Source organism: Lichenostomus cassidix, chromosome 29 (assembly GCF_008360975.1).
Source record: "Lichenostomus cassidix isolate B80296 chromosome 29, HeHo_3.0, whole genome shotgun sequence".
Classification (NCBI taxonomy): domain Eukaryota; kingdom Metazoa; phylum Chordata; class Aves; order Passeriformes; family Meliphagidae; genus Lichenostomus; species Lichenostomus cassidix.
The window spans coordinates 172171-197605 of record NC_139509.1 but is presented as its reverse complement, the minus strand read 5'-3'; the positions used below and the strand labels follow the sequence as shown (position 1 = coordinate 197605).

Sequence of the window (25435 nt, the reverse complement as noted above, 5' to 3'; positions counted from 1 at the left end):
GAACAGAACAATTGCTTCGAGTTCAGACTGTGTTGATAAAGCTGGAGTTGTCCATTGCAGAAGGGAAATTTGGAGCAAGAGTTTAGCTGGTATTGATGGAACTTGCTAGGATTGGTTGGAGTTGCACCATCATGCTGTTGTTTTCCTGAAGAATTTCAGAAGAGTGAGGTGGTTGTAAAAGGGAGAGTGGGGAGCAGGAGTTTCTGGAAGCAGGGAAGACTCCAGGGACAGTGTGGACAGAGCAGGAGGCACAACTCTCTGTGTCCTGTGTTGCTTTATGTCTCCAGCTCTTGGGAGCTCCTGTGGGCACAAAGCTGCCCAGTGCAAGTAGCATTTTCATCTGTGTCCTGACGAATCCCTTAGGGTGTCTGTGCCTGTGGAGTGGGGAAATGCTGTGTTTAATGTCCTCATTGTGCTCTGAGCCCTGATGGTTTATTGTTTGTATTAGATCAGGAAAGAAAAAGAACTAAACCCAGCCATGTGTATGAACAAATGAGCCTGTCTTTAAAAAATGAGGTTAGAGGAGTAAAGCTTTAGCCTAGCTCTTCCATGATTGAGGAATAACCAGAGCATCCAGGTACTGAGGAGATGGAGCAAAATCTACAGATCTGGATACCCCGGGCTCAGTTTTCTGAGGCTCTGAGGTGCTCCTTGCTGCTGATGCTTCTGTATGAAATGGCCAAGTTTGTTTTTGCTCTGTGTATGTTTGTCCTTTTTAGCTGCTGGTGAGGAAATTCCTGCACTGTAGGACATTGTCTGTATTCCATGTGCTCTCTGCTTCTGCTTAACTGGGTTGGGGCAAGCAGTGCATAGAAGTGCTGGTGATTTTATCTTTCACTTATTTATTTTTTTATTGCTTTTATTTTTGTTCGTTTATTTGCTGGGATGCAAATTGTTTCCTGAAATGGAAAACTGAGGAGATTGCCCATAAAATGTACTCAATATAATTAATGTCTGTGAAGCAGAGAGGCTGTTTTTAATTGGAGCATGCAGAAGGCCACATTACCTTTTGTAATGAATTAAGGTAACACCGTTTTTTACCTCCAGAATATCTAGTGTCTAATCTAATTAGTATTTTATGCAAAATAGGAGCTTTGAATCTTTGTCGGAATTATATTTGCCACATTCCTCCCGTATTAATACCTGGTTTAAATGAATAGAACTCTCACATACAGAATTCTGTACATCTCTCTGAAGAGAGCAATAAAAAGTCCTGCAGATATTTGGACTGTACAAATCCATGTCCTTTCCAGTGATTTTAGAAGTTCGGTGCATGAGAAATATTCCTGGCCACTGTGTCTCCAAAGGAATGCAGAGATGGGTTATTTTTCCTCCTTAGAAAAGGGGAAATCAACACAGAATCAATCACAAAACCCTGTCAGTGGGAATTATTTAGGATTTGACTTCAGACTGTCTGTAAAACCCAACCCTAGTTTCAGATTGTTGAGTTTTTCCTTTGTAAGCAAGAGTTGCTGGTGCTGTTAATCCAGAATAGAATATTCTTGCCCTATCAGGTGATGAACCTGCTGGGTTGTGTAAAGAAGCCCCACATAAACAAAAATCCCTTGTTTAAGAGACAGCTCACTGGAGAATTCCTGCAGGATGCCTTGCAGCCTTGGCTGAAAGGCAGGACAGTGTCTTGCAACGTGAAGCAGAAGTAAGATGCAGCTCACACTATTCATTGGGTTTATTCTGTAACTGCAGGACAAGCTCTGTAACCACCCAGCTGGAAGGGATTGAAACCCAACACAATTTTTGCTGATCTGCTTTGGTCAAATTCCCACATGTTCTGTTTTCAAAAGCGCTCACTCACAAAAAAGCTAAACAGTAGAATTCTAGCAAGAGAGATCAGTGCATAGGTGAGGGAGGGGTTTGTTCTGAGCTTTGGATGTTTCAGAGCTTATGTGAATCTCAAACCTTTTTTTTTTACAGTACTGAATGTCAAGAGATAGAAACCAAGAATAGGAATTGTGTTTTGCCGAACCTCTTTCCTGACATGGACAAAACCTTGTACCTCTGGCTTTTGGTTTCCAGAACAGATAATGTGCCTCTCCTAGAGCTGCTGATCCTTTAGGAATCAGTGTGTTTAGCATTAATGAGAGTTCCCACACATCCAACCCATTCAATCCTTAGGATTGTTGCTAACAGGTGACTGACACTTTGCTTGTTGGGGGTAATAAAAGGTGTATTTAGCAGCTTTCTTCTTTTTTTAGAAAGTTTCTCAGTCCCCCCAGATGTCACAGCAACTACCTCCACTCCCTCATCACGGCCGGCAGCCATCGACCTCCCTCCCTCGGGAATTGTGAAGGGGATGCACAAGGGATCCAACCGCTCCAGTCTCATGGACACTGCAGATGGTACGAAACCTTCCAGGGCAACAGGAGCTACAGCAGTGCTCAGAGAGGGCTTAAATCACATGGTTTGTTCTCCCAACTCAAGTTTATCCCATTGAAGCTCTTCACAAAATTGGAATGGTTTTGGCATTAGCGTTAAGACATTACTGTGCTGCAGTTGTGGTGTTGGCATTCGGGAGGAATTTCTTCATGGAAAGGGTGGTCAGGCAGTGGAATTTTCCAGGGAGGTGGTGGAGTCCCAGTCCCTGGAGGTGTCCAGGAATGTGGCACCCAGTGCTCTGGTCTTTCCCTCCAGGTGTTCCTGTGAGCAGCAGAGTGTCCACAAAAATTCAGCAGTTGCTTAACACCTTGAAAAGACCTAAAAGACCACCCCTGAAAGAATTCTTTGTGGATGATTTTGAAGAAATTGTGGAAGGTAATAGAACAAGTAATGGTTTTATGCACATTTGTTACAATTTGACACTCAGGGAGCTGAGTTCTTTGTGCTGTTGTTCTCAAGGTTGACTCAGATTCACTATTGGCAGCAGCCTTCATGAACAGTCCGACACAAAACCAGTGTCTGAAGTAATTCATTGTTCTGCTGAGCTTTGGGGGACCTCCTCAACATTAAACTCCTTAACAAAAATATTTAAATAGATTTTAAACCCCCTTCATTTGCTTAGGCTACTTTAATTAATTTCTCAGAAGGGATTGTTCTCACTGGTAGTTTCATTCTAACATTATTTTGTAAGGTTTTCTTTTCTCCAGTTCTGTGTTCCTTTCCTTACTGAAGTGTTGAACACCTTTGAACAACATCCTGGAAGAAGACTGTTCATGATGTCTTGTTTTGGGCGAGACTTCCTAGGATGGAATGGGTTGTTAAATGCTTTTCCTCATTTCCTTTAGGATTGTTTTCAGTATCTTTCAAGCTAAACTGTCAGGTGACAAATGGGCAAAGATGGTGAATATGATTTTATTTGGATTATATTAGAAATATCCCAATATGTACTGGAAATATTATTGAATTCCCTTAGTTCCCCAGCCCGACCCGAACCAGCCCAAGCCTGAGGGCCGCCAGATGACCCCGGTGAAGGGAGAACCCCTTGGAGTTGTCTGTAATTGGCCTCCTGCCTTGGAAGCAGCTCTGCAGCGCTGGGGAACCACTCAGGCTAAGTGTCCCTGTCTGACAGCGCTGGATGTGACAGGAAAACCAGTTTACACCCTCACATATGGTGAGTTGAGCCTCCCCCCTGCCTGCCCCTGCTCAGCTGCTCCCAAAGAGCACAGGGCTCATGGGTTTGGAGGGGCTGCAAAAACCTTCCTGGTCTTTGAGAGGGTTGTAGACAGAGCAGTGTAACTGTAGGTGCTAAAAACAGCCAAGAGCTGAGCTGTTCTCCTGTGCTGCTTGATCCAGAGTTGTGCAACTGTGTTCTCCATGTTCCAGGCAAACTGTGGAGCAGAAGTCTCAAGCTGGCCTACACCCTGCTTAATAAACTGGGGACCAAAAACGAACCTGTGTTGAAACCTGGAGACAGGGTAATGACTTTGGGACTCTCTGCTTCTCCCTCTGGAATGGAACGAGGGGCTTGGGGGCTGGAACTTAGCACAGACACCACAGTGAGACTCTGACCCCAGGGACAAGGCTGCCTGGGACAGAAATTGGTGTGATTTTTCAGGAGTTCTCGTTCCTCTGTCAGCAGCTTCTTGGCTCTGGGCTTTGAAATACATCTAAGGAAGAGCACTGCAGCTCTGAGGGAAATGCAGGGTTTGATGTCTGTGTCTTGCCTGTGTGTGAACCTTCAGGTGTCTGGTCACTGTGTGAGGAGCTCAGGCACATTCCATACATTCTGTGGGAGGAAGAATGTGAAATAATACCAAGTTTTCTGAGTTTTAGTCACTCTAGATTGGGATTTTGAAATTTTAACTTGTTTCAAGTAACAGCACACATGTATGGGTTGCAGGTAGCCCTTGTGTATCCCAACAACGACCCTGTGATGTTCATGGTGGCATTTTATGGCTGTCTCCTGGCAGAAGTGATCCCAGTGCCTATAGAGGTACCTCTTACCAGAAAGGTAACGTTGATGGAACTTGGAGGAGTGATGTGGGATGGAAACCAAGACAGGCCATCCGCCTCTGACAGCGTTTCACAGCCTCCAGCTGCTGCCTGAGCACCTCTGTACCAACAAGGACCTTTGAGAGCCTGGAATAGCATTTAAAAATGGAAAAATATGTTCACCAGAGCTGTGCTGAGCAGCTGGAGATGGTTAATTCCCCTAAATGCTGCAGCCTTCACTCCCTTATTGCAAATAATTGATACAGAACAGATTATAGTGTGGATCAATCCAGCCTTCCTGAGCTCTGCCAGGCTCTGACTTTGCTGGAGATGGAGGTCTTCAGTGTTCCTGAAGACTTTGAGGCACTTTTTGTAAATTATTTGCTCGGCAAAGTGTCTTCTTTGCCCTTACCAGAATTTTTGCACTGGTGCCCTATTATTGCCATGTTGAGAACTGTGTGAAACGATAGGATTTCATAAGAGGAAACAAAAGCAAGAGGCTCGTGGCAAACATGGCAGGAGAGGTGACAATGAGCTGGGAGTTGGTCTGGGAGCACCCAGGGACTCACAGAGCTTTGATTTCATTCTCTGCACTGTGACAGACTGCTATAGCAACAAAATGCAAAATTAAAACTTCTCCAGTATTTGCCCAATCAGTTTCTGAGTGAGCCTCCTCATTTTATCGTTGTGCAACAGAAATTGGCTCCAGGGGATAGAGAGGTCTCGTTATTCCAGTGTAATTACATGTTTTGCTTTTTTTGCCTCTCGATGCCTCTTTGCAGCATCTGGATTTCCATTAATGCCAGTAGATGGTGTGTGCTCCATGCCTGGGTGCTGGGCAGGAGCACTTGTTTTCCCTGGATTTCACATCCAGTGCATTTTAATCTTGCCAATGTCGTATTTCATGGAATCGCAGGATGGTTTGGGTTGGAAGGGGCCTTAGAGACCATCCAGTTCCATCCTTTGCTGTGGGCAGGGACACCTTCCACTAGCCCAGGTCACTCCAGTTGTGATTCTGTGTGGGAGAATGGGTTGTTTCCTTCTTCTCCTTGCCATAACGTTACCCCTCAGTCCCCAAAGCATTATCAAACCTTGGATTTTGGTAAGGGAAAGCTGTCTTTGTCATCTTTGAACAGGAATGACTTTTTCCCTCTTCGCTCAGGATGCTGGTGGGCAGCAGATTGGCTTCCTGCTGGGGAGCTGTGGGATTGCTCTGGCCCTCACCACTGAAGTGTGTCTGAAAGGGCTGCCAAAGACCCAGAATGGAGAAATCGTGCAGTTTAAAGGTGAGTTGGTTATAGACTGTCTTTTGATTGTGCTTTTGCTGCAGCTGAACCATCTGAAAGGAGCTGTCGGGACTCTGAAGGCACCTGGGGGGCAAAGGGCCAATTCCTGATCCTATCAGCAAAGTGTTGTAGGATTTGTGCTTGTGGTGAGATCAACCCACGTGTCTGACACAACTGCTCTGGTGTTCTGGGGCTCACAAGGAACCACCTCCCAAGCCAGGGTTGTCCACAGGTCCCTTCAGTGGCATTTGGCAGCTTTCAAGGTTCTTTTATTCACAAGCTTTATTTAGGAATGCTGCAGGGATTGTCCCTGAGGAGAGGAAGTACCTTGTTGCCCACTGAACTCCCTGATGAGAAACAAGATGAACCTTCTGGCTGGTAGCTGGGCTTGGCTTGGAATTTTGCTTGTGTAACTGAACTTGGACAAATGATGGGGTTTAGTGTATTCTTGCAGAATATAAATCCCTCAATAAATAAACTGATATTAATGTACCGTTTAATTTTGGCTCCAGGTTGGCCCAGACTCAAATGGGTTGTGACAGATTCAAAATATCTCTCCAAATCTCCCAAGGACTGGCAGCCCAACATCTCAGCAGCAGGAACTGAGCCAGCATATATTGAGGTAAGTAGTGAATGGGGAATAGAAAGTGCCTTCCGTGAGCTGAATTTAATGTTCTAATCACCAGAGAGAGAATAGTTTCATCTCACTCCCTTAAACTTCCCACTTTCCTGCCACTGAAAAACGTCTTTCACTGTGGACATCCTGCTGTTAAGCTTATTTTAGGTTTGAATCCCTTTGTGGCCTTGAGCACTGCTTGGAATAAGTTGGAGAATTGTCCTTGTTCCAAAAAGTGAGGGATGGAGACAGCTGAGCTCTGAGATGGTGCTTGATAACACACATTTCTGACTGTGCTTGAGCCAGCAGCAGTTGGAATTCTCTGCTCTTCCTGGCAAAGCTGATTTTTGTTCATACTCTAGAAGATGACTTGTAGGGATGGCAATGGATTAAGTGGTAGTTTAGTCATCCTGAAATTACAGATTGGCTTTTCAGTTCATTATAAGAGCAGGAAAAGATGTTGTGAGAAGCAGAAATAGTGAAATAAACACAAACATGTTCAGTTTTTCTCCCATCGCTGTGGAGATTTTCCATGTTTTCCACCACAATAACCTCTCCTCGGGTCTGAGCTTTGCTGATCCCATCTTACACACAGATGGATTTGGGGTTTGTCTCAGCAGCTTTAGAGAAAACTTAGTTTCACGTGGCTTCTGTGATGTAATTTCTACACGTAATGTGATTCCTGCGTGGGATGCAGAGTCCCCCCTGACTGTCTTCTCTCCCGTGCAGTACAAGACCAGCAAGGAGGGCAGTGTCATGGGTGTCACCGTGTCCCGCGTGGCCATGCTGGCTCACTGCCAAGCCTTGTCTCAGGCCTGCAACTACTCTGAAGGTGGGTGAGGTACAGAACACCACAGTAATGAAGAGTCAAGGACATAGTTTTCAGTGGTTGCCTCTCGTATATTTAACAGTTGTCTCTGAGCAACCAATATTTGCCTTAAAAAATAAATAAAAGTAGAAAGTGTGGATTAATTCCCCCCAAAAATGAAAATTAGCTGTTGTGTTTTGCCATCCAAAACAGCATCATTTTCACTCCCATAATGAAGAGGAATAAAAAGTGGGATTTATGTTATGTCTGTGAAGTTACTGAGTGTGTTCTGTTGAGCCAAAAGTGGAGCAAATGAATGAAAAATGAAGCTTTTTCCAGCGAGTTCGAGTTCCCTCTCTGTACTGATGGCCCATGGAAAGGTCTTCCCAAGTTTTTGTTCCTGATAGTGTGTAAATACCAAAGCCACTGGGACTGTTCTGGTCCTGTGAGGTTTTTTGGGTAACCCAGAAATGGAGATTGAAAAATGCTGGTGGTATTCCAGAGGGTTTTGCTGTAGGTTATGCTTTATTTTGGTCTGGCTTGTAAATCAAGCTAATTCCTACATCCATGAGTGAAACTATTTATAGTAGGTCACAGTGCTTTAAAATGCAAAGTTTGCCTCTTAGAATCCATCACTTGAGCTCCCATCAGTGCTGGGAGTCAGGGCTTGAATGATGTTCTCTGCTCCCCTTCCCTGCGCTGCTCGTGCATAATGAGCTTTAGACCCTTCCTCTTCTACTGATGGACGTTACAGGCTTGGAATGTGATTTCCTTGCAGCTTTCTGGATGTGTTGCTGCTCGGCAATGGATGTGCAGTTGTTACCTTGCATGACAGGGAGCTCTGATCAGTAGCACGGATAATCGAGCAGGCTCTGGGCTCGCTGTGGGGGCCCTGAGGAGCTGGTCTGACAGAGCAGTGACAGGTTCATCTGTGCACAGATTCCAGCAGAAATGATGGGCACAGCTGTCTTGGCACGTTACACTTGACAACTGCAACTTTCTTTTCCCAGGTGAAACGATAGTGAATGTGTTGGATTTTAAGAAGGATGCAGGGCTGTGGCATGGCATTCTAACGGTGAGTTGAAGCATTCCAGAACTCTCCATAATGGGAAATTAATGATTTGATGGGATATTGGGAGAACTTTCTTCCCTATGAAGGTGGTGAGGCCCTGGCATAGTTTGCCCAGAGGAGCTGTGGCTGCTCCATCCCAGACCAGGCAGGTTGGACAGCAGCCCGGGACAGTGGAAGATGTTCCTGCCCATGGCAGGGATGGCACTGGACAATCTTTAAGGTCCCTCCCAAACCCAGTCCATTCCAGAATTCCACGATTCTGTGCTAACAGTACCATTTGAGACCATGGCTGTGGACAATTACCTGTTAAACCAACCATTCCTCTCCCTGCCAGATCTGCAATTCTCTGGGGAATGACAGAATCATCCTAACTAAACTTCTGTGAATTCATGATGGGGTGGAAGTTGATAGGGGCTGAGGGTGACTCTTGATTCTACTCCATGAAAGGTTTGTGCTTCCTTTCCTAACAATCTTCTTCCTGCTTTTCAGAATGTAATGAACAAGCTGCACACTATCAGCGTGCCCTATTCTGTGATGAAAACCTGCCCTCTCTCGTGGGTGCAGAGAGTTCATGCCCACAAAGGTAACTCAGGATGATCTGTGACTTCAGCATTGGTAACTTGCCAGAGTTTGCAATAGGAATGTGACAGTTTGGGAGGATAGGGGACTTTGCCTTTTATTTCTAAATATGAACAAAATCTGGTTTATTTCTGTGCACAAAGTCCTAACGCCATGTGAGTGTTGGGGAATGTGATGGGGATCTTTTGACTTGGACCCGGTTTCTTTTATGAATGCAAGAAAATGGTAGAGTGCAGCCAGAGCCCTTGATCCCTGGCTTCACCGGGAGCTTTTGGAGGGTGGTAATGATTTATGGCCTTTGGAGGAGGAGCTGCCATGATGACAGACCCTGGCTCAGGTGGTGGCAGTGGCTTGGATGCCACAGCAGATGCCATTGTGTGTTGGGTTTGTTGTTACTGCAGTCTCAGTTAATTAAGACTTCCTTGCTTAGGTGAGAGCTCTCTCATTTGAGGATCTCAGGCTATGTATCCAAATGAAAATAACTCTTGGAAAGCTTTGATTTGTCCTGAAGTGTTGTTTCTGTGTTGGTTGCAGCGAAAGTTGCTTTAGTGAAGTGTCGAGACTTGCACTGGGCCATGATGGCCCATCGGGACCAAAGAGATGTGAGCCTGAGCTCCCTGCGGATGCTGATCGTCACCGACGGCGCCAACCCCTGTGAGTGTCCTCAGCTCCTCTCCCAGGTCTCTCTGTGCCCTAGGATTAGGATCAGCTTCCTTGGAGGAGCTCTTATTTGGGGCAGAGCTCTGCCTCGTGGCACTTGGGCACAGGACAAGGAGTTTCCATGCTGCCATCCTGTGGGTTGTGAGAAATCCTGCAAAGTAGGAAAAGGGAGAGTTGCATGGGGAGCAATGTTTATAAAATCTGGGAATTGTTCAGGCTGGAAAAGACCTTTAAGATTATCGAATCCAACCCTTAACCTAGCACCATGTTTCCCACTAAACCCTGTCCCCAGTAGTGCCTTTAAATCCCTCCAGAGATGCTCATTTCACCACTGACTGCTCTGGGCAGAATCCAGTGTCTGGACATCCAGTCTGGGCATGTTCCAATGCCTGACCATCCTTTGAATGAGGAGATTTTCCTTAATATCCAACCTAAACCTCCTCAGCACAACTTGAGGCTGCCTTCTTGTAGATTCCCAGATCCTCCTCCTGACCCTTCCCCGTAGATGGGTATGAAATAAAATTCTGTGAAGTCCTAGTAGCATATTTTCTTTCTTCCTAGGGTCTGTTTCCTCCTGTGATGCCTTCCTGAGCTTGTTTCAGAGCCATGGGCTCAAACCAGAGGCGATTTGTCCCTGTGCCACCTCCCCTGAAGCGATGACCGTTGCAATCCGGAGGTAACGGATTGAGTCATCCAGGCTGGGCTTTGTTCACACTTGGGTTGGTCATAGTTGATTTAAGCATGTAATAAACTCCTCTGACATTTACTCTGTGTGTGTGTGTGTGTGTGTGCGCTCAGGTACTCAAGCTGCTGAGCTGTTAAACTCCCTCCTGAGATCCAAGTGATATCTGAGGTGTGTGACAGCTCGGCAGTGCCCGAGCACTGCTTCTGATTTCCACAGCTTGGGAGGTGATCTGAATCTGAGATGAAATTTGAGTCTATTTGGACATTCTTATACTCTCATTCTGTTCATTGCTGCCTTTTGTAAGGAACAGCCCTGCAATCATCTGGCCTGGGAGCTGGGGTTTGCCATGGGGTGAGATAATGAGCTAGCAAAGGAGCTGTACTGCCCAGGCCCACAGTTCCTTAGGGATTGAAAACGTGGCTCTTTGTGTGGAGCATCCCTACTGCCATAGTTTGAAATGATTATGCAAAGCAGAGACACTGAATACAGATATTTCTGTTGCTGTGCCATCTCTGGGTGCCTGACTGAGTGTATTTTATTGATTTTGTATCCTTCCCAGGCCTGGAGTCCCTGGGGCCCCTTTGCCAGGCAGAGCCATCCTGTCCATGAACGGGCTGAGTTTTGGTGTGATTCGGGTCAACACTGAAGATAAAAACTCTGCTCTCACTGTTCAGGATGTCGGGCATGTGATGCCAGGAGGTAAAAATGGGCAGGAGGCTTGTGTGAAACCGTTTTGGGGATGTTTTAGGAGCAGAACGGGTCACTGTTCTCTGCTTTATCAGCCTTGGCATGTGGGATATGGGGCAGTGCCAGACTCAGTCCCTTCTGTCACGATTAGATGTGTCAGTTCTCACACAGGGCAAAGTTTGGGAGCTGTTTTAACAAAGCCTGATTTGTCCTAGGCATGATGTGTATAGTGAAACCTGATGGGCCACCCCAGCTCTGTAAAACAGACGAGATTGGTGAAATCTGTGTGAGCTCCAGAGCAGGAGGAATGATGTACTATGGGCTGGCAGGGGTGACAAAGAATACTTTTGAGGTATGTCTAGCAGAATGCATCTTTCTTGCCCCATTTCCTGTGTAAAACTGGTGGTCTTGTATAACCTCTTGTGTTTGTAACTGAAGTGTTAATGTTGTTTTTTAAAAATACGCAGTGGAAAACTCCTTGCAGTTAGAGATACTCATAATTCCCTCCATTAACATCTCCCACACTGCCAAAACTACGGCTGTACCGAGTGTTCCGTCCCCTTACCCTCTTCCCTTCACTCACGCAAAGTGCAGCTCTTGGGGTAGGGAAGGTTTTTCTATCCTCAGGCCACTTGGCCTCCAATGTCCTCCCTTGTGTTGCAGGTGATCCCCGTGAACTCCTCTGGCTCTCCGGTGGGCGAAGTGCCCTTCGTGCGTTCTGGCTTGCTGGGATTTGTTGGACCTGTAAGTGAGGCAGTTTGAGCCTGCGTTGCTCTGGCCTGCAGTGTTTCAGAGAAAAGCTTTTGGGGACAGAGGGTGTGTAAGGAGATCTCACTGTGAGTTCCTCACAGACGCCTTCTTGTATTGCAGGGCAGTTTAGTGTTTGTGGTTGGGAAAATGGACGGATTGCTGACAGTGAGCGGCCGAAGGCACAACGCTGACGACATTGTAGCCACTGGACTGGCTGTGGAGTCAATAAAAACAGTTTACAGAGGAAGGTCAGCACAAGAAACCTTGTCCCTCCCTATGAGCTGCTGCATGTAATAAAGTGAAACAGAAGCTTTAGTACTTCCTTGGATTTCTCTTTGGGTAGCTCAGTTGAAGTAAATATATTTTTGATTTAGTTGGTAATTGCCCTGATCCTGCCCAACACAGATCTTTTTCCCACTGTCCAGCCTGGCTTTTCATCAAGTCTGTGCTTTAGGGAAAGGAATCAAGTGACAAGATAAGCCAGCCACATGGAGATTTTAATTCACTGTCTCTGCAGAGTTTAGTCATTAGCTGCTGGCTGGTGCAGCAAGGAAGAGTTTCATTAATGTCCAAAGATATTTGATTTTTATTTAACAGTTGTGGATTTAATTTTCTAGATCCTCAGGCAGGGCTGGATCTCGTGTTTGTGAGACTTAGTGGGAGATTTTAAACCCTCATGTAGGTGCCTTTAAATCTCCTTTCACTGGTGCTTTGCCAGAGGTTGGAACAGGAATGTGACAGCAGGTTGGGAGAACAGGGGACTGTGCCATGTAGAAATTTCATCAGAAAGTAGAATTAACCCCTTAAATTCCTCTCAGTCTTTCCTTTTGACTGAATGTTAATTGTGATGCTTTTTCTCTTGTTTTTGCCCCATATTGTTTTTGTTTATTTTAACAAGTTGTGTCTTTAATATCTCCTTGGCCTCCTGTTTCCGAGGAGTGAAACTGGAGTGTGTCTCTGCCCTTTTCCTTAGGATTGCTGTGTTCTCTGTGTCTGTGTTCTATGATGAGAGGATCGTGGTGGTGGCAGAGCAGAGGCCAGATGCATCTGAGGAGGACAGTTTCCAGTGGATGAGTCGGGTGCTGCAGGTACAGCCGGGGGAAATGGTGCTGGTTTTGGGTGTGGCACAGCCTCAGTGGAGGGAGAGCAAGGTTTATATCCCTCTTGGCACAGGGTGTTCATGCAGGGTTGCAAGCTGGGTACACCTGCTGTGTCCAAGCTGTTCTGTTGTGTCCTGAGGGAACTGGAATGACAGGACAAGGGGCACGGCTTCAAACTGAAAGAGAAGAAATTTAGGTTAAATATTGGGAAGAAATTCCTCAACCAGTCTGGGATTCCATGAAGGTCCTGGGAAAGCAGAGTGCCTCTGGCAGTCACCTCTCAGAACTGCAAAGCACAGATCTGTGCTCAAGCTTTGGAATTCTGCTTTTAGTCTGCATCATGTGGAGCTCAAAGTTTGGCTTTAAAGCCTCCCTTTGGAGATGCATTTTCAGCAGGGAGCAAAGTGATCAGGGAAAGGCCAGAACAGCTGAATGAGTGTGGTCCTAAAAGAATGAGTAGCAAGTACTTCCCTTGAGAGCTGCCTGCATTGCTTGTGTGTCATTCCAGTAATGACATTCAGGGAGTGAAGTGTGCAAGCTGGCGTGGAGAATCAGGGAAGTACCTGCTGCTCTGAATAATGGATCAGATGCCTGAATGCTGAGGCGGGCAGGAGGGAAGAGAGTGTGATGGATCAGAGGAGACAGATGGATACAATCCCAAGATCAGAATCATGTGATTCATCAGACAGCTGTGGATATTTTGGGATTTTGGTCATGAAAGATTTAGAAATGGATTTGGTGTCTATGAAATTGGCTATAAAGGTAGGGATGTACCCAGCACTCCAGGCTGTCTGATGGTGCAGAGGTGAAATGAGATGTCAGTAACTGACTCACTCCTCCGGCACCTTACAGTCCAGGGATTTGCCTTGCAGGATGTCAGTGCAGTCAGCAGCAGCAGACTGTGTCCAGCAGTGCCAGCATTCCAGTGACCATCTCTCCTTTCCCTAGGCGATTGACAGCATTCACCAAGTGGGTGTTTACTGCCTTGCTCTTGTGCCAGCCAACACATTGCCAAAAACTCCGCTGGGAGGGATCCACATCTCCCAAACCAAACAGCACTTTCTGGAGGGCTCTCTGCACCCCTGCAACATCCTCATGTGCCCTCACACTTGTGTGACAAACTTGCCAAAGCCCAGGCAGAAACAGCCAGGTAACCTGAACCCCTATTGTTTGGTGTTGGTAAACTGGGGCTCTGTGCCTCAGCCCCAGGAACCCAGGGAGTGTCCCCACTTCATGTCCCACATGCTGGGCACCAGAGCCTGTCTTGTGCCCTGTGGCTGGGGCATGTTCTAAGCCTCCCTTTGCATGTGTTTGTTACATTAGAATTTTGATTCTAATCTTTGAACTCACTGGGATTCTCCCTCTCTTCCACAATGCCTGCTGAACACCATCAGTGAAGCTTCATTCTCTCTTGCATCCCTGCCCAGGAGTAGTGGGATCCTGCAGACTCTCTGTACATTTGCTCTGCTCCTTCCCAAAGGGCTGATGTCTCTCCACAGGTGTGGGCCCTGCCTCTGTGATGGTGGGGAACCTGGTTGCTGGAAAGCGAATCGCTCAAGCCTCTGGGAGAGATCTGGGTCAAATAGAAGACAACGATTTAGTTAAAAAGGTAAATCAGTGTTTGTGACAACTGGAGAATGGGAAGGCATTCCCCTCCAGCTGGGTGCAGAGCAGCAGAGGGAAGCACTGAAGGAGAAGCTGGTGTTGAATTCCTGCCTGTTTCTTCCAGCACCAGTTCCTGACAGAGGTTTTGCAGTGGAGAGCTCAAGCGACTCCTGACCACCCACTCTTCCTTTTATTGAATGCCAAGGTACAGTTAGTGCTGAGTTGTTGGGTTTTAAGATCCACATGTTACCCAGTGCAAGTTGGAGACTGTCTTTAAAATCTTTTGCTCTCTGCAGTGCCTCACTTTAGCCTCTGTATCAGATTTTGCCCATAGATTTGTAACTTAAAACTTGACCCTTTGACTCTGTAGGTCCCTTCAGCAAATGACTTTCACGGTTCGACGCTTCATTTTAAAACTGAGCGTGTTTGTAGGTCCCACTGGTTCCTGTACACCAGTTAATGGTGTATCCCTGTTGAGTATATTCTGGCAAGGTTCTGGTGCAAGAAGACATGAACTGACTCTCTGGAAGGTAGAATATTCTAGAGCAGATCTAACTCCATCTCTATCCTTTGATACCGTAGTGGATGAGTGGCTCACTGAGTGCCAGCAGCCTTTAGGTAGAGATAACTCGTAGCTATAGGCTCCTGCTAGCCAGCAAGCTTGGGTTTATTTAACAGCAGCCAGTTTGTGTTGTGCCAGCCCCTGTGTAGAGCATTTTTGTCTCCTTTCAAGGGAACGACTGTGTGCACAGCCACCTGCCTTCAGCTGCACAAAAAGGCTGAGAGAATTGCATCAGTGCTGTGTGACAAAGGCCATCTCAATGCAGGAGACAATGTGGTGCTTCTTTATCCTCCTGGTGAGTGAGTCCCACTGGGGAAATACAGCCTGGGCTTTCTTTGGAATCTCTCTGGGATCTGGAAATATAGGAAAGATGCTCAGTGCTAGTGAGAGGTGCTCACTGGTGTGTCTTGACTGACTCTTAAGTCTTTTGACACTTAGGATGTTCTTTTCCTGTATGATGGAGATGGTTTCCTGTGGTGTTCCTTTACTTTACCCATTGCCTATCCCAAGCTCTCTCAGCTTCCTCATGCTGCCCTTGGTACAGGGCTGCTGATGTTGCCTACCTGTGCTGTGGAAATGTTCCCCTTATCCAACGGGACCGATGCCTGCAGGAGCAACACTGCCCTCCCCAGTGTCCCCCAGTGCAGCTGTTGTGTCTTTGCAGGCATCGAGCTCATCACGGCCTTCTACGGCTGCCTGTACTCGGGCTGTGTCCCTGTCACCGTGCGGCCACCCCATGCCCAGAGCCTCGTGGCAACACTGCCCACAGTGAGGATGATCGTGGAGGTGAGTGACAGGGTTGGAGCCTCAGGTCACCAACCTCATGCTGTCTGTGTGAGAGGGATTGAGGCACATCTTGGAGCTGAGGGACAGTGTTCTCATTCATAAAATGCCAGAGAGAACCTCCTCTCCTCATGCACGGAGTGCAGGTGCTTTCTGAGAACACCAACATGATGTTGCCACCCAGAATTTTACCTTGATACTCCTTATTGCTGGGCAAATCCAAATCCCGCAGTTAAATCACTTCCCAAGCCCAGTAACCAGGAGAGACCATGGGGAGAAAGCTGGATCTTGCTGTGTCAGCTTCTCACCTGCTCTAGGTGTTCTGACGGGGTCAGTGTAGGCTGGGCTGCTCTGGGAAAGCAGTGAAGGGAAAGCAGAGCAGAGTGTCCAAAAGCCAGAAGAAGGAATTCAGGTTTGCTGAAAGAAACTGGCTGCAGATGATAAATAGTCTCTGCAGTGGCAGTGCTGCTGGGACATTCTCCTGTCTCTGTTTCAGTGAGTTTTTGTCTTTGCAGGTCAGCAAAGCTGCCTGTATCCTCACAACCCAGACCTTGATGAGGCTGCTCAAGTCCAGAGAGGCAGCTGGTGCTGTGGATGTGAAAACCTGGCCAACCATCATTGACACAGGTGAGCTCCCAGGACCAAGAGGCTTCTTGAAGTTCTGTGCAGGGGTGACCAGTGACTTCCAAAGGGACTGTCCCACATTTCATTGGGTGGCTCTTGAAAATCTGTTTGAATATTTACAAAAGCTATCCAAGATGTGCTCTTATTCACTGAGAAACCAAAATTAACCTGTTTGTTCTTCTCTTGCACAGATGACTTGCCCAGGAAGCGTCTGGCCCAGATCTATAAGCCACCCACACCTGAAATGTTGGCATATCTAGATTTTAGTGTTTCCACAACAGGCATGCTCACGGGAGTAAAGGTACAGTAAAGGGTTAGGAGATGGGCATTCATGTCTTACCTTTGCCTGCTCCTCTGAGCCACCTCCCCTTGACCTCCACCTCCAACTTGTAGCTTAAACAAAGACCCTGATTTTCTTCTAACAAAGCAGTGGACTTCAGTTCTGAGTCTGAACTGAGTTAGTTCTGCCATGGAGGAAAATGGGTCTCTACGGTGGGATCAGGAATTCTGCTGCTGCCTCCCACTGGAGAGCAGCAGAGCTCTGAGCTCTGCCGGCCCCCACCAAGAGCAGAATAGGAACACAGCTGTGGAAAAGAGGATCAGAAACTAGAAAGGCAAGGCTTAGACTGTTGTTAATGCTCATGTCTGTTTGCAGTCGGAATCACAGGACAGTTGGGGTCGAAAGGGACCTCTGGAGATACCCCAGTCCAAGGCAGGGTCACCTGGAGCAGGTGACACAGGAACATGTCCAGGTGCATTTGGAATGTCTCCAGAGAGTCAGACTCCATGACCACCCTGGGCAGCTTTTCCAGTCCTCTGCCATCTCCATGGGAAGAAGTTCTTCCTTGAATTGAGGTGGAACTCAACTAGCTGCAGCTTCAAGTTTAACTGTTGGTATCACTGTTGGTATCAGGGCTCCACAGTCCCTGCATCTGCTGTGGATGCTCAGGAGCCAAACCATGGGTTTGCCTTCACCTCTCCAAAACCTGTCTTTGCTCTCACCTGCCTGTGGTGGGGAATCCCTGGGGTCCCAGCAGTGTCCCCTGTGTTGCAGATGTCCCACGCTGCGGTCAATGGCCTCTGCAGGGCCATCAAGCTCCAGTGTGAGCTCTACTCCTCCCGGCAGATTGCCATTTGTCTGGACCCCTACTGCGGGCTGGGATTTGTGCTCTGGTGCCTTTGCAGGTAGGACTTTCTGGGGTAAAAAGGGCAGATTAACTCTTGGCTGGTTATAAATGGGAAACATGTCCGTTCTGGATGTAATTACAGATGTGTTGGCATTACAAAATGACTAATTTACAGTAAGGGGCGGAATTTGTCTTGGAACTGACAACAGCATGTTCCCTTTTGCTGCAGATTAGCAAGATGTTATCCCATCTTGATTACATGTGTTTGTGCTGCCAAATATTCCTGGCTTCAGAATGTTTCTCTTCCCTTTCTTCCTTGATTACATGTTGCAATAAGGGAGGTTTTGTTCTGTGTGGGATTGAGCCAGTTTTCTTCCTTCACTGTCAGTGTGTGTTTGTGTGTGGATAAATTGTTATTCTTGTACAGTAAGTTGAATTTTTAAAATGCTGCTGCTCCAGTTTGCTTCAGCTGTAGTCCCACAACCTGCCTTTGGACTAGCAGGAGTGTAATGTGCAAATACAGTAAATATTAATTTAAAGCCGACTACAAGCTACACTAAAATGTTTTCTCCCTTAATGTTCTTCACAGTGTGTATTCTGGACATCAGTCAATTTTAATTCCTCCTATGGAGCTGGAATCCAATCTTTTTCTCTGGTTATCTACTGTCAGCCAGTATAAAATAAGGGACACTTTCTGTTCCTATTCAGTCATGGAACTGTGTACAAAGGGACTTGGAAACCAAGTTGAAATGTTAAAGGTAAGAAATATTTCCTGAGTATTATGTTACATAAATTAAGGAAACTCTGGTAGTAAAGCAAAATTATATGATTGTTAAATACAAATTTTCCTGTTGCATGTATCTCCAGGCCAGAGGTGCTCCAAAAGCAAATCCCCAAAACTGCAGCCCCAGGATAGGAGAGGATTGGAAACGAGGGGAGCTCTGGCAGTGCAGGGAGCACCTGTCAGAGAATGTCAGGACAGCCCTGAGCAGGGAGGATCCCAGCACTGCTCTGCAGCAGATTCCTTATGTAACAGTCTGCAGTGGAGGCTCAGACCAGCACATGATGGAAAGCACATGTCAGGAGAGCTGCTCAATGGAGGTGTTTTCTCCTTGGAGATGAGAGAAGGGAAAAAAATAGCTCCATGACATGCCTGAGGTGGCTTTTTCCCTGGGGTTTCCTGGAGTAGTGGCTCTGTGAGATCAAGGCTCAGCCTTTTTCTCTGGGTGGCACAGAGCTCTGCAGGTGCCTGGACTGTGTCACCAGGTGAGCAGCAGATGGGAACTCCTGCCTGGTACTGCTCAGGGCATTCACCATAGGAATAATAATGGATTCAGGTCCCAGTGTTGTTGAAGACTCAGTGCAATCCCTGTGGGTGACTTTACTCTCCCTGGGTTTGTTTTTTGTCTATTTAAGCAGTTACTCAGGGGTGTAATCTCAGCTGAGCAGCTCTGCTGAGAGCTGGGGCAGAGGAGGGAGCACGGTCAGTGCATGTCTTGCTCTGGCTGCATCTCCAGGCTCTGGTCAGACACAATTTATAGTTACAAATAGCATCAGAAAAGGGGAAGTAACTTGGCATACAAGGACAGGGTTTGTCCTGTATTTCCTGAGTAATTCCAAGGTATAAGAAGCAAATGTAACTTCTTGAGAGTGGACAGATGAACACCTGCAGCCCTTTGCCTCGTGTGTTGTCTGCAGGCCCGAGGCATTAACCTGTCCTGTGTCCGGACCTGTGTGGTGGTGGCAGAGGAACGGCCGCGGGTTTCCCTCACTCATTCCTTCTCCAAACTCTTCAAAGACATTGGGCTGTCATCCCGAGCTGTGAGCACCACCTTTGGCTCAAGGGTCAACGTGGCCATCTGTTTACAGGTAACCCTTCCCAGGGCCCCTGTTGTCACTGGCATCAGATTCCAGATTTCAGGCTCGGTTGTATTCCACACTCCCTGTCTGCACACTCTGCTGAAGCCTAACATCTGCCCTGTAGAGAACAACTGGCACAAGATTGAAGCAGCTTCTCTCGTTTTCAGCTGCCAAATCATATCACAGATGCTCCAAACAAGTGAAACATGAATTAGAGCTCTTTATTCCCACATAAACAGTGACTGGTTGCTCCCGGATGGTGGCTCAGTGGGCTTGGGGCGTCTCCCCCCTCTCCAAGGCTCCTTCCCACACAGGTGTTCCAGAAAGTTACCTGCTTACTGAAGGGTTTCCCTTAGTGCAGCTGCAAAGGTGGGGGAACATGAATTCTGCTGTAAGAAACCCCTGGAAATGTTTCTGATGTTAGGCAGATGTTATCCTAACTGCTCTAAATACATCAATGATTTTTAACGATTAACTCCTCAGGGAACATCTGGGCCTGATCCCACAACGGTGTATGTAGACCTGAAATCCTTAAGACATGACAGGTACTGTAAGTTCACTTAAACCAATTTATTAACTATATAAAACCATGTAGTGGTGCTAAGCTTTCGCACCACTACAGAGACTTCAACACTTTTTTCCCTGACGTTGTTTTCTTTACCTTCAGAGTCCGTCTGGTGGAACGAGGAGCTCCACAGAGCCTGCTGCTTTCTGAATCTGGGAAGGTAATTCCATGTCTCTTCCCTTCCCACAGCTCAAGTGCTGTAGCTGGGAAGGACATTCCTGTGGCATGGGAGGGGATGGCACTTGGTTACACTGTCCCTCTGGAAAGTCAGCTGGATTTGTAAGGAATTACCCATTGATTTAGGAGTGTGTTTTGTTGGAGCTATTGGGGAAATTGGTCCTGTTTGCAGTAAATGAACCATATCAGAAGTGTGGGATCTGGTATCCTTGAAGTCAGCCTGCATTTGGGATTTACTGTTGCTCTTACTCCCTCATGGACTAACAGAAAGAGGTTTCACAGTAGTTTTTTAACTGAATTCTTCAAAATCAAGGTCTAGCAAAAAGTATGAGCCCAGAACATCTTACCTGTGTGGCCCTGGAGTCATGGAATACATCTGTACCCTGATCTTGCCTCGCTGTACCTGTCCTGGCCTGTTTTATCCCTGTTTGTGATGTCCATGGGTGAAATCCTGCCCTGAATGAACAGCCTGTGTGCTTTGTTGTGCTGAAGATAATCCAACAGGAATTACACATTCCTTCTTGTGCTCTTTAGATTCTGCCTGGAGTCAAAGTGGTCATTGTCAATCCAGAAACAAAAGGGCCTCTGGGAGATTCTCACCTTGGGGAGGTAAGTGCAGGTTTTGCTCCTTGGGGACTGCTCCATGTTACCCCTGGGCAGATGCTCCAGGTGGGCAGCGTTGGGATCTGACCCTTTTCCCCTCCCTGCGCAGATTTGGGTGAACAGTCCCCACACGGCCAGTGGCTACTACACCATCTATGACAACGAGACCCTTCAGGCCGATCACTTCAACACCCGCCTGAGCTTCGGGGACGCGGCGCAGACGCTCTGGGCTCGCACGGGGTACCTGGGCTTCGTGCGGCGCACGGAGCTCACGGCGGCCAGCGGAGGTGGGGCTGCACACACCTCACAGGGACCTGGGCAACCTGCAGCATTCCCAGGGGAATTCACCTGGGTCACGGCAACCTCCAGTGTTGATCCAGGCTGGGGATGAGCAGAGGGAGCAGCCCTATTTTTAAAATCCTTAAAAAAATAAGGATTTTAGGTGCTGGTGGGGGAGAGCTGGACATGCCCCAGGAACCCCCCGAGCCTGGGCTGAGCCCCCAGCATGGGCAGCGTTCTGTCTCTCTGCCCTGCTTAGGTGAGATCCTGAGCTTTAAACTGCCAGAGGGCAGGGCTGCTAGATGGGACATCGAGAGGAAATTCCTCCCTGTGAGGGTGCTGAGGCCCTGGCACAGGTTGCCCAGAGCAGCTGCCCCATCCCTTGAAGTGTTGGATGGAGCTTGGAGCAATCTGGGACAGTGGAAGGTGTCTTTGCCCATGGCAGGGCGGGCACTGGATGGGCTTTAAGGTCCCTTCCAGTGCAAAGCATTCTGTGATTCTTTAGCTTACACAAGAGACACTTGGTTATATCTAAATACCATTTATTACACCTCCTCACCTCTCTTCCCAGAGCGCCACGATGCCCTGTATGTTGTGGGAGCACTGGATGAGACTTTGGAGCTGCGGGGGCTGCGGTATCACCCCATCGATATCGAGACCTCGGTGTCCCGAACCCACAGGAGCATTGCTGAATGGTAAAACAGCCCTGAGGAGTGGAGGCATCCTGGCCCAGCTGAAATGTAGCAGTTTAGGCAAAGGTGCAGGGTTCTGTCTGAAAAAAAATAGGGAAATGCAAGGTTTTTTGTGTTGCCATCAGCAAGTCATGCACCCGATTTCCCATTTGCAGATGAGAACAGACTCAGTGTTTCCTCCCAAGCCTTAGTTCAACATAGAAATGATGATTTCCTTTGCTTGGGTGTAAAGAGTTCTGAGTTGGTGACAGCAGCATTGAGTTCCTGTATCACACAGGTAGTGCTGAGATAGGTCTGATCTTTGTCACATCAGGACCAAGTCATCTTGGAGTTAGGTTGGAAATGAAGCCCAAAGCAGGTGGGAACCTCCATCTAAGGATTAAGAACCGGAAACTTTGGATCTTTGTGGCAATAACTGGGTTTTGTGTTGTTTTTCCTTTGTCATTTCAGTGCCGTGTTCACCTGGACCAACCTGCTTGTGGTGGTGGTGGAGCTGTGTGGCTGTGAGCAGGAGGCTCTGGATTTGGTTCCTTTGGTTACCAACGTGGTCCTGGAGGAACATTACTTGATTGTGGGTGTGGTGGTGGTAGTGGATCCTGGAGTTATTCCCATCAATTCCCGAGGCGAGAAACAACGGATGCACCTTCGTGACAGTTTCCTGGCGGATCAGCTGGACCCCATTTATGTGGCCTACAACATGTGATGGGCACAGTTTTGGGACCACAGAGTGATGAGGGTGGTTATGGAAGTGAAGCTGGTGAAAATTACTAATACTTGATTTAAAGTTTGAGGTTGCTGCCACATTCCCTCCCATCCTGCAGGGCAAAGGAAATGTGGGAAGCAATGGCAAACATTTGTAACCGTTTACTGAACCATGAGCTTTAGAGAACTGCAAAGTGGGAAAGTGTGTGAGCTACAAAATCCCCAAGGCCTTTACAGTAGTGTTACTTTTCCATCCGTTGTACATAGTTGTATTTTTATCTAATCCTGGGTTAGGATTCTATAAGGGGAGGGTTTATTTAGTTAAGGTAATAAACTATTAAGAAAAGGGTCGTCAGAGTTCTGCAGTTCCCTACTCCATGTTCTCCTTTGCATCTGGAGCTGTTCATACCATGGGATCACACAATGTATTGACAATTGTGCCATGACCAAATCAATAACTTACAGAATCAAAGAGTTACTTATTCATATAGAGATTTCTGGAATTTAAAAAGAATTTTGCCTATATTTTAAATATGTAAATATTATTATACATAATTCACTTAGATAGGAAATTAACTTGGCTACTTAGGACAGCTGAAGGTTGATGTTTTTAAGGAGAGGTGACTTTTGTGGTCCTCAGCATCCTGGCATTGGCTTAGACACAATGTGAGATGCTCCCACCTTCCCCAGGTTTCTGATTTCATTTGTATCTTTATTCTGGCCAGGAGTGTGTAGAGCCCTTTAATTTTAAGGCACATCTTTCTCCAAGAGGCTGAATTCAGCACAGAATTGGGTAGAAATGGCAATGCAAGTCCCAAAAGGAGCTGAGGGACAGCCTCTGCCTCATCCTGTGGCACAAGGTGTGGAAAGGAAAAACATTCCTCAGGTTGACACACAGGTAAATTCCCTGCTTGTGCCATTCAGTTGGGATTCCTTCAGTTCCCTGTAAATAGAGCAGGAACTACTGTAAATAGGCTTCAGTAGAAACTGGGAGCAAACATCCCAGCTTTCCACAAAGTATTCCCTGAAAGAATGGGAGAATTCTGGGTTTGAGTCAGACGCAAATTTCTTTTTTACAGGAGGATACAGAGTAATTCTGGCAAACGCATTGTTAAATAATGTTATGAAAATTGCTATCCCAGCCTTCCACATCCTGTGTCAGCTCCAACGTTGGGAATGGGAAGGAACAGAAGCCTTAGAGCAGCAGGTACAAGCTCTTCCTGCTGGGAAGCAGTTCCACACGGGCTGGGGGAGAGCTGGTGGTTGAGCTTTGACTCAAAATTACCTTTTTTTTTAAATACTTCATCTTTTAACAACAATTACATTTCTCTGGGTGCTAATATATGATTTTGGAAGCCTCAGGAGCTGCTACCAGATCCTGCCGTAGGTTTCTTTGAGTCAGATATGGTATACAGTGTAAATAAACTTTTCAAATGTTTCAGATTACCTCACACAAAGTTTTTAGGCAGTTTTTAAAAGGTTTATGGTGTGGACTTGGAAGATCCTGTGGCAGTTACTGAAGCAGAATCCAGTGGATCTGTGAGCAAACCCCAGCTGTGTCCTTGAAAAGCTCCTGCTGCATCCTGGTAGTTCCTCACTAAAAACAGGAGCTTTAAAACTCAGATGTTTCAAAGGATATTTTTGAAAAAATATTTGATAGGGGAATAGGAACTGGAAGTTTTGTGGCAGGTCTGGACTTAAAGTTCTTTGCAAACACTTTGGGTTTCAGGGTCACATTTTGGAATCTTTTCTGTGTTTTCCACAGTATAAGCCAGTACTGCAGAATATGCACAAAATCTTCAATATATTTAGTTTTAACAAATTGAACACAAAGTGGGGACGGTGGCAGGTGAAACTGTGACTAAAACAGTTGGTCCTGCAGCTTGTTTTGGGTGTAAAGTGCATAAAAGTTGTTCTCACTTTTCAGCCAGAAAATTCCTGTTATTCCATATTCTTTGTCACCATTTTTGTGTTTCCTGCACAGCCCAGGCCTGGCCGAGCAGCTTCACTCCAGTGTGACCTTATCAGGGAAACCTGTGGTGGTCTTGAACCTTTTTCTTTACTCAAAGCTTTAGATAAATTGTTTCAACAGACACTTTTTGTCCACTGAGGTGGATTTTAAGTCCAATTCTAGGGTTGTCTTTTATGTTGATTCTTGATTTTTCACAAATAAAACAATGTGTGTATGAATTCCATCAAATGTGGCAGATGGAATTCCTGAAATGGCATTTTTTTAATGTGACTGGATTGATTTGGTATTTTTTCCTTTTTTTTTTTTTTTTGGTTTGGATAGGTACTGATAGCTTCCTATGGTTTGAGGTTTTATCTTGCAAGTTCCCTGTGTGCTCGCAGTCTTCCAGCACATTCCATTTCTCTCTGCTAGAGAACTGCAGCATACAGCCCTGCCCGTGGAATGAGAGAACATTCCAGGGACAAGGAGCAGCTGGTCCGTTTGGCTTCCCTGAATGCTTTGTCCATGTTTTGGTTCAGTGCTGGAGAGGAGGAAGGATGGAGCTGGGACTCTGGAATTCCCAAATTCCGCCTCCAGCTCTGCTCAGGACTTGCTGTGAGCCATTCCACTCCTTCCATTCATTCCTCTGTAGCTGGGGATGATTTTCCCGTATTCTTGGGGAACAACCAGGATCCTTCACTCCAGACGTTGGCAGGTGGGCAGGGGCAGGGCTGGGTGCTTTTCCCAAAGAAACAGCCTCCCCCTGGTTTGACTGCAGCTCCTGGACAGGGCACATTATTTTCTTCTCTTGCCCCTCAGGTTCCAACTTAACAACTGCAGCAAAAGTGAAAAACTGGGAATTCTTCCCACTGAACGAAAGTATTTTGTGTGTCTCACTGTTGCTGAATCTTCTCTGAGCAAACGCTGTGGGAACAGGACCGTTTTGTCCTGTTTTGTTAGAATTTGCACTTCATTTCTGGTTTAAATCAATTCAGCTGTGTCCTACTAACTGTCCTAAAATAAGGTTATAAAAACCAGATCAATTTTAGCCCTAGATGTATTTTTTCCCTTTAATTTCTGTCAACCTCTTTTCCATTGTCCAATCCAGACTCCGACATTCTGTAATTATGTATAAAGGTTTTATTTATTTAAAATTAGATTAGCTACATTTTTAAATTTAACACCTGGCTGGACAGTGTCCCATTAACGCATTGATTGTGTTTCCTTTGTCTTGTGTTAATAAATATTGATGCCTGGTTGCTTGTTTAGTCCTTCC

General features: G+C 46.6%; 1 protein-coding gene across 10 annotated transcripts in view; it reads left to right on the top strand.

The window, feature by feature from the left end:
- The window catches only part of DIP2B (DIP2 acetate--CoA ligase B (putative)), a 54635-nt gene extending 29218 nt beyond the window's left edge, over positions 1-25417 (top strand). For 3 of the 10 annotated variants that reach the window (XM_085041344.1, XM_085041345.1, XM_085041336.1), the window contains 34 exons: positions 2214-2357; positions 2650-2769; positions 3368-3565; positions 3778-3869; positions 4295-4405; positions 5549-5672; positions 6185-6294; positions 7018-7120; positions 8107-8171; positions 8658-8751; positions 9282-9401; positions 9969-10083; positions 10652-10791; positions 10995-11131; positions 11443-11523; positions 11650-11777; positions 12503-12617; positions 13578-13779; positions 14129-14238; positions 14359-14439; positions 14968-15091; positions 15461-15582; positions 16095-16206; positions 16395-16504; positions 17258-17388; positions 17920-18088; positions 19029-19199; positions 19674-19735; positions 19858-19915; positions 20467-20541; positions 20645-20822; positions 21386-21509; positions 21957-23415; positions 24502-25417. In XM_085041344.1, coding sequence (XP_084897470.1) covers positions 2214-2357; positions 2650-2769; positions 3368-3565; positions 3778-3869; positions 4295-4405; positions 5549-5672; positions 6185-6294; positions 7018-7120; positions 8107-8171; positions 8658-8751; positions 9282-9401; positions 9969-10083; positions 10652-10791; positions 10995-11131; positions 11443-11523; positions 11650-11777; positions 12503-12617; positions 13578-13779; positions 14129-14238; positions 14359-14439; positions 14968-15091; positions 15461-15582; positions 16095-16206; positions 16395-16504; positions 17258-17388; positions 17920-18088; positions 19029-19199; positions 19674-19735; positions 19858-19915; positions 20467-20541; positions 20645-20822; positions 21386-21509; positions 21957-22209 — 4079 coding nt within the window. In that variant the 3' untranslated portion in view covers positions 22210-23415; positions 24502-25417. Of the gene's footprint in view, positions 1-8; positions 1025-2213; positions 2358-2649; positions 2770-3367; positions 3566-3777; positions 3870-4294; positions 4406-5548; positions 5673-6184; positions 6295-7017; positions 7121-8106; positions 8172-8657; positions 8752-9281; positions 9402-9968; positions 10084-10651; positions 10792-10994; positions 11132-11442; positions 11524-11649; positions 11778-12502; positions 12618-13577; positions 13780-14128; positions 14239-14358; positions 14440-14967; positions 15092-15460; positions 15583-16094; positions 16207-16394; positions 16505-17257; positions 17389-17919; positions 18089-19028; positions 19200-19673; positions 19736-19857; positions 19916-20466; positions 20542-20644; positions 20823-21385; positions 21510-21956; positions 23652-24501 lie in introns of those variants that run through there. The other 7 variants (XM_085041339.1, XM_085041346.1, XM_085041343.1 and 4 more) reach the window with 7 other exon arrangements.
- Positions 25418-25435: the final 18 nt, after the last annotated feature.